The sequence below is a fragment of the Nycticebus coucang genome, chromosome 1 (genome assembly GCF_027406575.1).
Source record: "Nycticebus coucang isolate mNycCou1 chromosome 1, mNycCou1.pri, whole genome shotgun sequence".
Classification (NCBI taxonomy): Eukaryota; Metazoa; Chordata; class Mammalia; order Primates; family Lorisidae; genus Nycticebus; species Nycticebus coucang.
Window position 1 is genome coordinate 168,188,933 of NC_069780.1, and position 18,008 is coordinate 168,206,940.

Sequence of the window (18,008 nt, forward strand, 5' to 3'; positions counted from 1 at the left end):
TAAAGCTGATTTGTTCAGGCAGATAATCTGTGTGGGGTAAGTCGTGATGGGATCAGTCTTACATAAGCTTGTGACACATTAGAGGCTGTGTTTGGCATTCAGTTCTTTAATCTCCTGGACATCCTTTGGTATGTCTCCCGAGAGATGTGCTCCTCTTTCTCCAAAGTCACTAATGTCTTCACCAGAAGGAACATCTGAGGAACAATGACTGCTCCAGTGCTGAGTAGTGTGAGGTCTTGCCCATACTAGGAACATGTGTATTTAAAAACAGAAACTCAGAAGAACAAATCACTAATAATGGATTTCTAATATTAGATCATTAGTGTGGCGTGGATTTTGGGGAAACTTTCCTCAGTGTCCCTGGAGCAGCACTGCATTTAAGCATGTGCAGATAAAACAAGCACCAAGAATGCTTCAGATTGGAGTCCTGTGGGATGATAATAGGACTTTTAAAAATTCATGTTTAAATTTTTATTCTTGTTATTTCTGTAGCTATCAACTGGGAATGAGCACCTTCAGCTTTGAGGCTGTCCCATCTTTGTATGGTTATATCATCCCAGGAAGCTTAATAATAGATACATTACAATTCAAAACATGTAATTTTATTGTGGCCAGAAATTGGTTCTAGAAATTAAATTCAACAGCAGTGTAGAGAGAGCACGATTTGGAAAGGCCACAGTATCTCTGATGGTGGCGATGTTTACTAAGCATTTGCTAAGTTGTCTAGCGCTATTCTGAACACTTGCTATTTTCACATCATGAACCTACTGGTAGATTATTCTTTTATTACATCCCCTATGTTATACATGAAGAAGACCAAGGTCACAGCAAGTAAATGCTAGAGCTAGGACTTGAACTTGCCCCTTGCTTCAATCACATCCAGGCTGCTTGTGCTGTCCTCAGGGAGTTTTCCCACAGAAGGGGAGGGTCTGTGCGCAACGGAAAAGGAAATTTGCCAAATACGCTAATACAGCTCTTCTTGCTTTCCAGGTTTCGGAGGTGCCCTGGGTTACATTCTGGGTGCCATAGACTGGACCCATCTGGAACTGGGAAGAGTCCTGGGCTCCGAATTCCAGGTCATGTTCTTCTTCTCTTCCCTGGTGCTCACTCTGTGCTCTATTATCCACCTGTGCAGTATCCCCGAAGCCCCACTTAGAGATGTTGCAAAGGACCTTCCTCCCCAGCACCTTCTGTTGCCAGATGGAAAGTACGAGTATGGTTCTATCGAGAAAGTTAAAAATGGTTTTATAAATCCAGAGCTGGCAATGCAGGGAGAAAAAACCCCAAATCCTGCTGAACAGGTAAAGATGCAAATGCTTTTTTTCCTTTTACTTTGGAAAAGTATTCTCGCTCTTGCCCTTCCTTCTTCCTTTTGTAAATTCTTATTTTCTTGTTTGATGTGAAGAGTTTTGTGATGTCTAATTGAGTCCCATGCTTTTAATCGCTATTATCCTTCGGAATTAAAATTTGGCACTTCAAAGAAAAAAATGTCTGCATTTTCCTCTGGTCCCCCTGTCTCTTACTCCTTTCAGAGCATCAGACCAGGGAAAATAAAGTCAATTGTAAAAAATGAGATCATAAGCCTGGAACCATTCTAGGACCAGAAGAAATATCGTCTTAGGTTAGGATTATAAATGACAAATTCGTTCCTCCAAATGGCAGCATCTCTGGATTGATGGCCAGGTTGCACACGTTGAATTTTGTGTAGTGAGTTGATCAGGTATTTCCTGTAGCCTATTTTCTGTGAACTGCACAATGCATTTATTAGCTTCACATTTTAAAGAGAACTCAACTAAATGCCACAGAAATGGGACCAGGTCAGGGGCTATTTAAATTAAAATTAATTCAAATGAAATAAAATGAAAACTTCAGTTTCTTAGTTACATTAGCCACATTTCAAATGCTCAATGGCCCCATTGGGCTGGGAGCTACTGCAGTCCAGATATAGAACATTCCCATAACTGTAGAAAATGCCATTGGACAACCTGATGAAACAATCATATCCTCCTTTAAACTGAGTTTGAATGCCAACACCTCAGGGATATAGAACAAAGGACTCCCTTGTTGACAAAGAGGATGTAGAAGACCTAGGTGGAAATTTTGATTTCTCTACTATTGATCCATGTTATTCATTCAACAAATAACTAACAGTTACTTGCTATGGGATAAAGATTAAGAGTGTGGGTTTTCAGACCCTGGCTATAACCACCTCTGGAATGTATGACCTTGGGCATTTACATTTCTGTTAAAGGGAAATAATTCCATCTACCTATAGGGGTTTTGTGCAGGTTATGTGGGATAATCCATGTAAAGTTACTTAGAGGGATTCCCAACACATAATAAGGATTAAGTGTTGTCATTATGTAGCCTGGCAGAATTCTGGGTGCACCGGGCAAAAAAGAAAGCACCATTTGACCTCTTAACAATTTTCAAACAAGCTCAGTGAATCTCATCTCCCCTTGAAGTTGACTTTTCATGTGGGCTTGGCAAGTCTGTTCTAGGATTATCAGGATGTTCAACTAAGGTAAAGCATGGAAACGCATTTTTTAAACTTTGCATAAGTATATAAGCATATTATTATTATCATTCAATGAAGAAATTGTTTTTTTTTTTTTTTTTTCTTTTGGCCAGGGCTGGGTTTGAACTTGCCACCTCCGGCATATGGGACCGGCACCCTACTCCTTGAGCCACAGGCGCCGCCCTCGTTTTTTTTTTTTGAGACAGAGTCTCACTTTATGGCCCTTGGTAGATTGCCGTGGCATCACAGCTGACAACAACCTCCAACTCCTGGGCTTAGGTGATTCTCTTGCCTCAGTCTCCCTGAGTAGCTGCGACTACAGTTGCCCACCGCAACGCCTGGCTATTTTTTGTTGTAGTTTGGCCAGGACCGGGTTCGAACTTGCCACCCTTGGTATATGGACCAGTGCCCTACCCACAGGTGCTGCCCCTGAACAAATAGTTTTGGGTACTGAGTATTTGCAAAATGCTGCAACCATAAAATTGACTTATGTCCAGTCCCTGTGCCTATGAATTTACAGCCATTACTTATAATCCGAGGATGCAAAATGTTTAAACAACATACAGGTAATTTTCACTTTAACAAAATCTCTAGGACAGTGGTTCTAAACCTTCCTAATTCCTCAACCCTTTAATACAGTTTCTGTGGGTCGAGACCTACAGGTTGAAAACTGCTGCTCTAGGAGAATCATCAAAGAAAACACCATATTATCACTTGTTTTTTTTTTTTAGAGACAGAGTCTCACTTTATGGCCCTCCGTAGAGTGCCGTGGCCTCGCACAGCTCACAGCAACCTCCAACTCCTTAAGCGATTCTCTTGCCTCAGCCTCCCGAGTAGCTGGGACTACAGGCGCCCGCCACAACGCCCGGCTATTTTTTGGTTGCAGTTTGGCCGGGCCGGGTTTGAACCCGCCACCCTCGGTATATGGGGCTGGCGCCTTACCGACTGAGCCACAGGCGCCGCCCGAAAACACCATATTATCAAAATAACTTTTGTTCTACCAATATCACAACACCTTTTGTCCATGTGTGACCACCTCCTCAGATCTCCTGAGACAAACATCCTCACAGTCATGGTGAAACCTTAACTAAATAATTACGGGGCGTATAGGAAGAATGTGAGCTGAGCAGACAAGGCTGGCTGCGCTGCCTCAGCGCAGCTTCTCAGACTCCATCTTGCAGGCTGCTTTTCTGGCTTCACTTATTACTCTTCCCAAAAATTATTATTATTTTTTGCTATACATCATCCAGCCCTCTGATCTCTAGCTACAGGACTTGTTATTTGCTACTTTTCCAAGCTGTACATCTGGTGCTTTTATTCACCCTGGGGCTGTGATGGCCTTCGCCATGTCAGAACCAGGGCAGGACTGAGTGACATGACTCAGTCATAACTAGTTACATCACTAAGTAACTTTTAAAGCTAAGGGGAGGGGAGAGGTTGAGGCTGTTTCTCTTACATTGACTCTTGCTGGAATGTATTTGGAGGCATAATAAGAATGATCAGAATGAGTCACCCCACGCGCATAGCCCATTCATTTATTTCTTCAGTGACTATCAGTTTCCCCTGGTAGGCCCAGTGCTGAGCACCAGGAGACTGCAGTGAACAGACCCTGCCTCTGTCTGACAACAAAGTTGTTGACTGGCAAAGTGTGACTATATGTTTTATTCCTTTCTTAATGTTTTAATTTTTGAATAATCTTTGATTACGAAAAGTTGCAAAAATAGTAAAGTTCTTATTTACCCTTCATCAGCTTCCCCCAATGGCAACGTCTTCCATAACCATGCACATTAGTCAACACTAAGAAATTAACAATGGCAAAATACTATTAAACAGAAGACTTATTAGGATTTCATCAGTTTTTCCACTAATGTTGTTTTCCTGTTTTGAGATTCAATCTAGAATACCACATTACATTTAGCTAAGCCATTTGGAAAACTGCTTTCTTTCAGTGGTATTTTAAGGAAATATTTTTGCTACTCGTAGTCAGTAGGAAACCTCATTTTCTTTTATTCAATTATGTTTACGAATAAAAACAGCAAATCTTAGCTGCTAGTTATAAAAGTCTATGAACAGTTTTCTCAAGGTTAAAGGCTCCCTCAAGTATCGCCGGCTTTTTCCATTTGCTTAGCATTTCTTTCGAAATGAATGCAGAAGTAAACTTCAACACTGCTTATGTCTGAATTGGCAAAATGCTTACTTAGTAGTGTCTGTTGAAAGGAGGTCTCAGTCTAATTTGAACTAAAATAAAATCTTAAGCCTCCTAGCTGAGTGAATGGACCCCTTCTTGGCCAGGGGGACCCAGATGAACCTTAAAGTTGTGTTACCCATCAAGAGAAGGGAGGCCCTCTGTGTTACCCATCAAGAAAGGGGTTACTCTTCGTAACATTAAGATTAATAGGCCCTAAGGCCGTTCAAGGCAAAGCTTGAATCACACCTGCAGGCCATCAATAAATATCAGGTGCTTGTCTCTGATTAGCAGACTTTCTTAATTTAAGACATTCCAAGTCTTTAGACAAGGCTTCATTTCTTTAATCAGTTATCAATGAAAGAATCTTTAACCCTCCCTGTAACTGCCTCCCATCCCTTGCGATATCCTGCCTTCTTGGGCCAAAACAACGTCTGCTTTTTTTTTTTTTTTTTTTTTTTTGTAGAGACAGAGTCTCACTGTACGGCACTCTCCTCACACAGCTCACAGCAACCTCTAACTCTTGAGCTTACGCGATTCTCTTGCCTCAGCCTCCCGAGCAGCTGGGACTACAGGCGCCCGCCACAACGCCTGGCTATTTTTTTTTGTTGTTGCAGTTTGGCCGGGGCTGGGTTTGAACCCGCCACCCTCGGCATATGGGGCCGGCGCCCTACTCACTGAGCCACACGCGCCGCCCTTAACACGTAATTCTTATCTTCATGAAATCTTTACAACCAAACTGTAACCTGGCCACCTTGAGCACATTTTCTCACAACCTCTAGAAAACATGTGCTCCAAGCCATTGGTTAGAAGCACACTGGGCTCAGAATAAACCTTTTAAAATTATTTTACAGAGATTTTTTTTTTTCCATGAGCACTATGAACACAGCTGCCTTGGAGGTGAGTTGCCGTAGTGCAGTGACCGGCCTTCCGCCATGCTGCCTGAAGGGAGAAAACGGTGGGAGAGAATAATCTTTTTTTTTTTTTGTAGAGACAGAGTCTCACTTTATGGCCCTCGGTAGAGTGCCGTGGCCTCACACAGCTCACAGCAACCTCCAACTCCTGGGCTGAAGCGATTCTCTTGCCTCAGCCTCCCGAGCAGCTGGGACTACAGGCGCCCGCCACAACGCCCGGCTATCTTTTGGTTGCAGTTTGGCCGGGGCCGGGTTTGAACCCGCCACCCTCGGTATATGGGGCCTTACCAACTGAGCCACAGGCGCCGCCCGAGAATAATCTTTTATTCATCCGATTCCACCAATAGCTACTATTTAAGGATGAGTACAGTGTTTTTTATAACTTTACAAGTGCGAGGAAGAACTAGGAGGTCATTGGGAAGAAACCTTTATTTTATGTTTATCACATAGTAAATAGACAAAATATGGGAGTTTAGGTCTTCTAAGCCCGGGCTCAACCACCTTTCCCTATGTCAGGCTGTCTGGGGGAAAATAACCTGTCCTTGCTGCCCCTCCTTTGCTAGCAAATCTTGTACAGTTCTGCAGAGTGGCAGAAGAATTATGGAATATTCATATAATTAAACCCCCATGTGGTCATTAAAAATGTGTTTTTGAAGATGTTTTTAAAAACGTTTTAGGTAAAACATACATATACAAAACGATCTCCCTTTTGGGAAAAAAACTGCACATATGGAGAAAAAATGGAAAGAAAATATACCAAAAAATGCTAAGTCTGGATGACAGACTAATAGAAGATTTTAATATTCAATTTTTTTTTTTTTTTTTTTTTTGTGGTTTTCGGCCAGGGCTGGGCTTGAACCCACCACCTCTGGCATATGGGACTGGCGCCCTACCACTTTGAGCCACAGGCACCACCCTTAATATTTAATTTTTTAAACCCTCTAGTATATCCAAAATTTCTATATAGATAAAAACTTTAAAAAGGTAAAATAATAAAAAATAATGAGGAAAAATAATGTGATAGTTTAAGGAACAAAACAAGGAAGGGTTTATCTAAAGATATATACACCCTCATATCACCCTGACAGAGTGCCTGCCTCTGTGACTGCCCCTTTGATAGATTGTGACTTCTCTCCAGGTGACACCCAGCATGGCTTTATCATCCACTAGGAGGCTGTTGTGAGCATCAAATGATATCCATTGAGTGGAAGCCTTTTGAAAGGCATGAAACTCTCCATGAAAGTAAAAAAAGGAAAATATCAAATACAACTAACTTTCGAGTATGTGCTACATTCACGACACTGTAGATGTGAATGGTTTTAGTGTTTGGTTTTAGAAACAAAATAAAAATAAAACACAGAATAATATATCTTAGGCTCAAGGCCAGGCATACAGCACTTCCCTTTCAGATGTATCCCTTGGGAATTCTCTGGCTAAGCAATGGAAGTTTACACTTTGTCAGGCCAGGTCCAGGCTGCAAAGCCGTCATTGTCTGTCAAAGTCACTGCTTTCTAAAATGAGGATGGCTGTGCAATTTGAGAACTGAGAATTTTCTTTTTAATAGCAAGAGGCCTGAATATATCAGGGTTCAAATTGGATCCCATAAAACCTGTCTCCAATTCCTCCATGCCATCGGTTGCTTTCTCCAACATTGAAATAGTCTCCTTTTGAGTGTATTTTTGTGAAGTTGTCTCTCCACGACTGCCCAACCCATAACTCTGCCTTTTCCTCTTATAAACCATCTCCAGCTGACAGTGGTGTTAGATAAATGCAGTAAAGCAACTCCCAGGGGCTCAGAACCATTGAAAAGAATTTACCAAGGGTATTGATGAGTCAGGAATGAGATATCAGCTGAATTTTCATTCTGATTTAAAATACCCAAAAGGTCCTTGAATATTTGCATTTTACAGAAATCCTGGGAACATTTTTGAAAGCTCATATTTATTTTGGGGAGAAAGGAGAAATTAGGTTAACATTGAGGGCAGGCTGAAAATTATGTATAAGTCAGAAACACAGATTAATATATAGAATGAGGCTGAATACTTACTGGCCAGATTCACTTTCTCAATTGTGCACTTTTGGAAAGAAGGGAAGGACAGGGAATGTAATTAGTTTGAGGCATAAAAACCAGACTGCTGTTCCCTGGTCTGTATCTTTGGCTGCTTCTTCCTGTGGTAGAAGAAAAAGTGGTAATTCTACACTATATTTCTGTTATAATCATCATTGATTTTGACAGGTCCCACATTCTATGTAGAAAACAATTACTTTTCTTACCACTAAGGGAATATCTAGTTTTTAGTATCGGTCAATGTTAGGGGTGAAAATTTGCCTCTGAGCTGTTCAGCGGACCGGACTCTGTTCACACAACAGAACCAGCAAGTTCAGCTGAGCCAAAGGGAGAGTAAGGAGTTGGGGGAGTGGAAAATGAGACAGCTGGGACTATAATATAGCAAAGAAAGGAATGTAATTTTTATTTAAAGCAATAAGCATAGTCTTTTCCAGGACACTAGAAAAGGATCCCCCTTGGGAGGGGAGAGGAGACATCACACAAAGGCAATATACCAATATGAGTACTTTTAGTCCCATTCCTCTTACATTTATCCAGAAGAATTCCCAACCGTTCTCCTTAGGCCTTCGGGTGTGCCATCCTGGTTTCATTGGTTGTGGACTACCTTAGCTGTCACATAAATCCAGTTTTCTTTACTCTGTATCAATAATTTTTAACTGTTATTTTAGTAGGGATGGTATGAAGGTATCTGTTAGTTTTATGATGTTTGTGGCAATTCTGGTGTGCATAGTTCTGTGATGGGGGTCCTTATCTCAGTTTTACAGGGGGATCATTCACAGACTAGAGGTCCTTAGTCATAGACTAGAAGTCATATTCTACAGGAATAGCACATCCTTGGTTAACTAGGTCACACTCACCCCATACTCCTTGTTTCCCTTCAGGGCCCTTTACAACTTTCTTGTCCAGAAGGCTATAATTTTCTCCCACTTCCCTATAGCCCCTTCAACCTTCTTTAATCCCTAATCAATTAAGTACAAGAAAATCAAAATAGTCTATAGTCAGTGGGTTACATAGTATAAGATTGATGAAGTTTTATTAATTGACTTATGCAATAAAACTAAAATGAGTAAATACAATTTTTTTTGCAATACAGAAGTAAAAAGAATTATCATATAAGGTTTAAGAGTTCTAAAACAATATGCCTCTGTAGTTATTAAAAACCTCAGTAGACTATCTTATAAGCAAACAAGCCAGGACTGAATTTCATGATGTCAAGATTCAGAATAAATAAAAATCTGACAAGAAAGATCCATTACCCGATCAAGTTTGATGTTGTAGTCTTAATATCTTCAGGGCAGCTGACTGCTTAATATTCCTAAGGCTTTATGCTTCTCTCATATGACAAGATGCTAACGGAAATTTCATTCTTTGTGTTTCAAACAGTGTGTCAGTAGTTTGAAGTTTCTCATTCTTCCCATGTTTCTGAAACCAAACAATGGTAACCTCTTTTTTAAAGATAATTAAAATCTAAATGAAAGGATATGGGGCTTTCGTACTCATTTTTATTTATGTGTGTGTATGTGTAGGTGCATATGTAAGTGTATATTTTAAGTTCTACATTGTTCTCATTTTTGGCTTAACATAGGGCTCATTACAGGTATCAACTCTTTGCAGGATCCAGTGACAAAACCCTGGAGGAGTTGATGGTTGTCTGTGTTAACTTTCTATTGCTGCATAAAAAATGATCACAAAATTAGCAGCTTTAAGCAACATCTGTTTATTTCTTACAGTTCTGAGATCAGAATTCTGGGTGGGCTTTACTGGGTTCTCTGCTCAGGGTCTCGCAATGTTGAAATTGAGGTGTCAGCAGAGTTGCGTCTCATGGAAGTTTGCAAGTTCATTTATGTGGTTGGCAGGATCCAGTTCCTGTGGCTCTAAGACCTAGGTCCCTGCTGTCTTGCTGACTATTGGCTGGGAGTTGCTCTCAGCCCCTAAAGGCCACTCTTGGTCCTTTCCAGGTGGCTCCTTCACTTTCGAAGCCAGCAGTCCCTGTGCTTTGAATCACTCCAACTTCTGCTGCTGCTACCAGCTGGGAAAGTTACCGGTTTTTCGAGGGCTCAAGTATTTGGGTGGGGTCACCCATGTAATCTTCCATTTGATTAACTCAAAGTCGACTGATTAGCACTTAATTATATCTGCAAAATCTCTTTGCTGTGTAGAATATAACTGTGGAGGTGACATCAGGGGACAGACTTCATGACAGCCATCTTACATTTGCCCTACCCTGCTCTTAGATGAAGAAATCTAAGAATCATAATCACCTAAGGCCTGGCTTAGATCTGTGAACCTTGTCCTCCTGCAGCAGTTCTGTCCCTCAAAGACAGGATGACAGATAGATATAAGAGATATATTAGCATCATTCCCAAGCCCTTTCTTCTTAAGGTACTAAAGCCCCATTCTGGGTTTGAAACTGGGATGCCCCCCCACCTGCTTAACAGAATATCTCTCATGAGCCCACTCCATGGAAACCTAGTGCTATGCCTGGGAAAAGTGACCCTGTATGTCAGCTGACTGACAGATCCAAAAAACGCTGTGTGCCCTGGCAGCCAGAGCTGGCCGAGTGTCTGTGTTGAAGGTCACATCACTCACTGTTTCATGTTTTATTCCAGACTCGTAGAGCAATGACCATGAAGTCACTGCTGAGAGCGCTGGTGAGCATGCCTCCGCACTATCGCTGCCTCTGCATCAGCCACCTCCTGGGATGGACTGCCTTCCTGTCCAACATGCTCTTCTTCACAGATTTTATGGGCCAGGTCTGTGCACACACTGAGTCACACATCAACCTCCCCATCAGCACCTGTCGAGCTTCTCGTAGGCTGACCTCTAGGACGGGCACAGTTAGAGTGCAGGGAAGAGTACTATCAAGAAGCTGGCTTACAGAAAGGTCCTAGAAGCATGCTGCTACACCCTGGATGACTAGAGGATGCTATGCAGCCTGCTGCTCTTGATTTAATACAACAAAGAGGAAAAAATCACCATGAGCTGTAGTGATCAGAGAAGTTCAAGAAAAAAAAAGGAGCATAATATGATTTGAGTTTTGAAGGATGAATAGGAGTCAGAGAGATGCAGGAGAGGGAGAAAGCATTCCGAGCAGGAGGAGGAATGGTGTGTGTGGAGATGAGTCAGAAGCCAATCGGCTGTGCCAGAAGATGGGTAGTGGGGCCAGGTGTTAGGTGGAAGGAGGGGTACTAAGGGTCCAGGACAGTGTTGTGCCATTTAGACTTCATACAGTAGGCATTAATAGGCACCTGCAGGGAGGTATGGTAGGATGAAAGGGGTGACCAGGTCATGACAGGATGAGCTCTGTGCCCTGGGAGGGACCCCACAGGCTGGGACATTTGGTCCCCAGGGCTGGAGAAGCAGAATGCCTGAGAAGAGGTTCCCTACCACGCTGCATTTATCCCTTCACAGCCCAAGCATCTCTTTCAGATTGTGTACCATGGGGATCCCTACAGCGCACACAACTCCACCGAGTTTCTCATCTATGAGAGAGGCGTCGAGGTGGGGTGTTGGGGCTTGTGCATCAACTCCATCTTCTCCTCACTTTATTCTTGTAAGTCTCCTTCTTCTAAGAGTCTTCTAAAGGGCTCTGGAATATATCAACCTGGATTTGATATTTCTATATTTATTTTTTGCTCTTTACAATATGAGATTCTTGATAAATTCATGGACGTTGGGAAGGAATTATTCCCTTAGCAAGGGCTACATGAAGTATCCGTTTTCAGAGTGAATGCTAGTCATTTTCCTCAGTGATTTCTTTTGACTTAGAATCTGTGGGTTCCTGATCAAGGTTCTTTGGAAAATAGAAGGGAATCTTGTAAACAAGATGGAATGTTGGGTGAATGAGGATCGGAATCCCAGCGGTTATCAGACACAAAATAAGATAATGGTTAATGTATATGATAAGTGACAAAAGGTCGCGTGAAATGACCCTAGCTCAGATGTGCAGGTGACATGTTACAGGAGCATTGTCCCAGGAGTGAGAGCAGCTGGCTTTTCTTCTCAGGTGCCAGCTTTCCATGGGGTCTTATGCTGCTTCACCCCCCACTTAGCTAAGTTCCAGCTGTGAGGACCCTTCCTGCCACTGATTTTAAACAAGGCCCAGCCAAGGTGCTACAGCTCCAGCGCACCACACAGACCCCTGTTGCACTTCCTTTGCTGATGTGTGTGCAAATCTCCAAGCTCTGGAGACATTGAATTAAGTGAAAATCTGGCCTGGAAAATGTATGCATTTCCCCTACTTGTAGTGAAAATTGGGGTCCTGACTACAATGATCTCTGCTAGCCCAAGACTGTGAGTTAGAGTTCTAGGCTTTGGACCGGCTCAGGGACAGCAGGGGTGGTATCGCCCAGGTGGGGGGAAGCAGGAAGAGGTGGGGAGACACTCTGCTACTACTCCCAGAGACATACGCTCTGTCGCCACAGTGCGCTTCCTGTGGGGGAAACATGAATTTATACCTGCCCTACCCTTCACCAAGCCCCAGCATACCAGAAACCTTCGACGTCTCCAAAATTTAGCACACTTGGAAAAAGAGGACCTAATATAAACATATAAGGAGTTTCTACGTCCCCAAATCATATAACCATAAAATTCACTTTTTTAAAGTCATGATAATCAAGTGGTAGCTGGAAGCTTAATTCCCTCAGCAAACTCTTGTCTTCTCCTCAAGAGTATGTGAGTTAAGAAAATTCAGGAGGATGATTTCAAGCACCTAAAATACGTAGTATCAAAGTGTTACTTTGAGTGTTAAGACTAAAATTGTCTAATGAATCACCAACTTAGATTCCTTCATGATTTTGAGGGATGGAGGAACAATTTACTACTATTTTCATTCTTGTGAGAGGAGTATATTGTTCCATATATCATTCATATTTTAATTTTATATCTATTATAATTTTTTCCTCAGTAAACCCTCCTGCTACTAGGTATGGTTCTGTTAGTCTAGTATGAGCTCCCTATGTGAATTTCATAGCATTTAAAAATTAAATAGTATTTTTAGGCTCTTTCTAGTTAAGAGCTCTGTGTACAAAATAAACTAGGATTTAAATAGTTTTCCAAAGTTACATTAATATATAAATCTATAGGATTGCTATCATGATTTTGAATCAGAGTTTTATTTATAAAATACCAGGCCCCTTTCTCTCCTGGCTCAAGGATTTTCAAGAGCTTTCCATGTCCTCAAAGCAAAGTCACAGTCCTGAGCTTGGAGTTCAAGGGTTTTCACAGCTTGGCCTAGTTCACACTTTGACCTCTCTCACTCCCACACCAATTAACTACCCCTGTGACATACTACACACTATGTATTTGCTGATGCTTTACTTTCTGCTTTCCCACCTAAATAACTTCTAATCATACTTTTAGATCAGTGAAATTTTGCTGTCTCAGTAAAATTGTTCAAGTTTTTCTCCTGCACCTTAACCTACTCTGGGTAGAATTAATCATTTCCTCCTCATCATTTCCTTCAGAGCTCATTATATTACCTTCTATTTGTGCCCATCACACAACGTCAGGTGCAGATCCAGAGTTTCTATCCATAGGCATCTTGGCAGGACATTCTGGCTATTGGGGTGGAGGGTGTTCATAGGGACTTGTTTTGAGCACCTTTGCACAGAAGGCACGTGTATTCCAATTAGAATAGCAATACTGAGTACTGAGATATTGTCAATTGTTCATATTACACAGTGCTAGTCACAGATGGTGCTTATACCTATCATTTCCCTCCAGTCCTGCAGAAAAACAGTGTGATAACATGACCATCATTGGGCATCAGACCTATCAGAGGGCAAGGCAAGCTTGGCCCTAAAATGATTGATTGTTCTTCATGAATAAAGCATTTTTTATCAGTCAGTCTTTGTAGTAAAGTTGCTTGTATTTCCAAATATCTCTTTCCCTTTCTTGGCCTTCTTCTAAGCTGTCCTTCACACTTGGATAAAAGCATTTTCCTAAGGAGGATTGATGGTATCTTTTAAGTACTGAGATACCTTAGATTACATTCATAGGCAAACAGAAACTGACCTAGCTTTACACTGCTTTCATAAACCTTAACAACAGTCTTCCAGGCCTGGGATAAATTTAATATAGAAAGCAATGTTGCCTTATTGCCATTTCCAGAGCTTTGTCTTCCATCAGATGACCCGAGAGAGAGTTTAGTTTTATAATTGATTTAAATTTAAACTACAAATTAGGTTGCTTGTCTACAAGGTGTAAGTCCAACAATTATTTGAATAGGTATGGGAAGTTTCATTCTTAGATAGACGTATTTTAAGATCCATCATTTATTCCCCTAGTTCATTTGTTTCAGTAGAATGAGGCAGGGGAGAGATAAGGAATGTATGGATTAAAAATATGATTTAAAAAGGAAGATAAAAGGTTTTAAGAGATTTTCCTTCCCATTATGAAAAAACATTATAAAATGTTTTAAAGCAGAATTTTTCTTTTAAAAAAATTAACTCTACCACTATTCTTGTTTAAGCAAGCCAAGTGCACCTGCTGGGAGGGGAAGAGCCAGCCAACTTCAGCCCAGCTTGTATTTGTTGAAACAGCAATAGCCACATTAATTGAATGTTTTCTGTGTGCTAGGCAATGGACTGGGTGACTTTACAGGCATTTTGCCTCATTTAGTCTTGACAACAACCACCAATAGAAGGATGTTGTTATCCCCAGTTTTCAGAGGAGGAAGCTGAGATATGAAGACATTAAGGAACTTGTTCACAAGAGTGAGGGAACCAGCGATGGGGAGGGGCCGGGTGCTGTGGGGGCCCCTTCCCAGCCTGGGAAGGGTTGGTAAGTCTTTGTATAATTGCACATCCTTTATCTTCTTCTCAGAAGTGTGCATTGCATTCAGATGACTTGGATTATTCTGCAAAATCCGCTTGTTTTCATTTTCCCTGACCTGACTTAGGGTAGTAGGACCTATGTCTATCCTGTTGGGCCACGTCCCCTCTGAGTTAGAATAACCCCCACTTTTCTCCTGCCTTGCAGCTCCAGGGTCCCATAGCCAAAGCAGGCTTTTCTACCACCTCTTTTGTGTCTTTTTGCCACCCAGCTGTCTGTTAAACAGTGCCAGGCCCTTCTTTGTAGAAAAGCAAATCAGCCTAGCAAAGGGAATTTCAAGCAGTCCTTTATGCAAAGGATTTCAAAAGCCAGCTGTTTTCAATCCACAGATAAGAAGGTTTGTTTGTTCCTGACTCAGTATCAAAGAAGTCTCCTAAAAAAGTGGCTCTTCCAAATAAAGGATTGTCTGAAATAATTAAACATGGTAAGGCACTGTCAGCTATAATGTCTTCCTCTCTTCTCCCCACAGACTTGCAGAAAACTATGGGATCCTACATTGGATTAAAGGGTCTTTACTTTCTGGGATATTTGCTGTTTGGCCTGGGGACAGGATTTATCGGGCTCTTCCCAAATGTCTACTCCACCCTGGTGCTGTGTGCCATGTTTGGTGTCATGTCCAGCACCCTGTACACCGTGCCCTTTAACCTCATTGCTGAGTACCACCGTGAGGAGGAGGAGGAGGTGTGTTTATTGTTTGAAACTCTGCCCTGGGTAACATCTAGACTCACGTGAAGGCTGGGGGAATTTGGTGGGAATGCATACAGCAGAGCTGAAAAATAAGGGTTCTCAAAACAGCGCACCAAAATGCCCAAGCAGTCATAATCCATCACAGTCTGGGGCAGGCATGCCTGCTGGCCCAGCCCAGCCCTCTCATCTGCCTTACTCCCAACCCCTGTGCACTTGGGGAGCTGGAGGGGAAAGAGAGTTATTTCCATTTGTGTGATTAGGAAAAGAGGGCTTGGTGATGGTGAGAAACCAGCCAACAACCACAGAGATAAAGAAAGGGGGACCAGGGTCTTCTATAATCACCCATAAGTCTCCTGGTGCACCTGCAGTTCTGTATACCACAGTGAGGGCCCCCCAGCCCCCAACCATTGCAGAATACACAGTGAAATTTCTGAGAGTTATTGGTTAAGTGTAGAAATTCCCAGGCAACATCATCCTTGGGAGTCCAGCCTTTAGTGCATCAGACCCTGAGCCAGGTGGCCCACTCCACAGTGCTGCTCTGGGGCGCAGGGAGGGTCTGGGTCCATCTACATCTTAGAACTGGACTGGAGGGAAGGCCTAAACAGTCCTTATAAGAACACTAAATCCAAGTATTTCTACTTAAAAATGACCACCTCTTCTTATCAAAATGTGTAGTTCTCTCTCCCATGAAAATAGGCTTGCTATTCCTTAGCTGGAGCAGCAGCATAAAAGCTACAGAATAACTGAGTTTAATCCATCTCAACATGAAACTGCAAAAACACTGAGCACATGTCCTTGGAGCTGGAATTCTGGACTTTTTTTCCATCATTTCCTCTGGTAGCAGGGTGGAGCCACACCTTAAGTTAAAATCTTTCAAACAGAAGTTGTGGCTGGCCACATGCCCAGTGTTCTGGTGCATGCCAGGGGTGTTGCTGCTCAAGCACTGTCCTTTTCTTCCAAGTACTAACTGGGCCTGACCCTGCTTAGCTTCCAAAATCAGATGAGAGGGGATGCTTTCAGGGAGTATGGCCATAGATAGGACAGTTAAGGCAGAAATATTCACACTTTGAACTCAGAGAAACTGGGATTCAGACCTGGCCTCTCTTACTCAGAAGCTGCGTGACACTGGGCATGTAACTTATTTGTTTATTAAGTGGCATTAAGAGGAAGCTTATTTTTGGATGAAGTAATATGTTTACATGGTCTGACAACCGCAATGAGAGGCCAAAGTGCTCAATGTAATGAGGCTCCCTCTGTGCTCTCCTCCCTCCCCTCAGCCCTGACCTGCTATCACTCTTAATAGCTTTTTTATCTTCCCAGTATTTTTTAATGATGATCAAACACATATTATTTTTTTCCCTTTCTCACTCAAAGGATAAATGAATTTTTCAGCACAAAGCTTTCTTTAAAAAAACCTTAATAATTTAAGAAAAGCCCACCATTTAAATTCTCAGAGGCTCAGTTTCCTCATGAGGCCAATGGGAATAATGATACCTGCCTTATAGTGTTGTCAGAAAATTAAACAAGATATTATATGTAATGTGCTTAGCATAGTGCCTACCTAGACCCTAATAAAGACTCAGAATATGGTAGCTAGTGTTACTATTGTCATGGGGATAATGATAATATGTGCATCTGAGGTGATGCTGAGGCTGAAATAAAGGAACTTGCAAAGCAACCTTATACAGGTCTAGCACATAAGAGATACCCAATAAATCGCAAAGTCAACCAGTTCAGATGAAATATTAACCAAATATTAACATAATAACCAAATAACCATATTTGAGTTTTTTGTTTATTATTGTTTTTAATAGTTATACAGAAAATACACTTTTCCTTACTGTCTGCACCCAAAACAGACCATTTCCATCCCTCCAAAATCTTGGTACACCCCTGTAGGTATAAGAAAAATACAATATAATATTTAATGAAAAGTTAAGGACACAACATATTTTGAAAGGTTGAAATGTTTTTTTGATGTTCTGTCTCTTAAATACCAATGATACCGAAAATATTTGAATTTTTTAACACTAAGGAAGAAAAAGAATGGGATATTTATTGAGTTTCCACTACTATTTATTTAATGGCTTCATAGGAAGAGATAACTGTATTTATTAGCCACTTTGCCATGATATGTGTTAATGGTGGGATTTAAGACTTTGTCATAGGTACAGAAGACAGGAGAGTGGGTCCTCACCATGGCCCAAGTCAGGGGTTGGCAAACCAGGCCCCACTGGCCAAATGGGGGCTGCCACTTTGTTTTGTAGAGTCCATGAGCTAATAATTTTTCTTTTTAATTTTTTAAATGATTGAAAAATTTCAAAAGAAAGATAATATTTTGTGACAAGAGAAAATAACATGAAATCAAATACCAATATCCAGGAAAGTACACTGAAATATTAGTTCATTTCCATATTGTGGCTGCTTTTACGCAGAGATGGATAGTTACAACCAACTGGGTGACCCACAAAGCCAAAGGCATTTACTGCCTGGCTCTTTACAGAAATAGTTTGCAGACCTTGGCCCTAAATGAAAATTCTTTATAGCTCAAAGACTGTTCCTGTGCTTCCCTCGCAGAGGCAGCATGTTCCTGGAGGCGCTCCAGACGGCAGCGGGAGAGGGAAGGGCGTGGATTGCGCCGCCCTCACCTGCATGGTGCAGCTGGCACAGATCCTGGTCGGAGGTGGCCTGGGCTTTCTGGTCAACATGGCTGGGAGCGTCATCGTCGTGGTCGTGACAGCCTCCTCCGTGGCACTGATCGGCTGTTGCTTCGTGGCTCTCTTTGTTAGATATGTGGATTAG

The 18,008-nt window shown here is 41.9% G+C and overlaps 1 protein-coding gene across 1 annotated transcript in view; it reads left to right on the forward strand.

The window, feature by feature from the left end:
* SLC45A2 (solute carrier family 45 member 2) overlaps window positions 1-18,008 on the forward strand; it is a 36,040-nt gene extending 18,032 nt beyond the window's left edge. Inside the window, exons 3-7 of the mRNA XM_053592489.1 lie at window positions 991-1,301; window positions 10,295-10,438; window positions 11,115-11,238; window positions 14,989-15,200; window positions 17,784-18,008. Coding sequence (XP_053448464.1) covers window positions 991-1,301; window positions 10,295-10,438; window positions 11,115-11,238; window positions 14,989-15,200; window positions 17,784-18,008 — 1,016 coding nt within the window. The remainder of the gene's footprint in view (window positions 1-990; window positions 1,302-10,294; window positions 10,439-11,114; window positions 11,239-14,988; window positions 15,201-17,783) is intronic.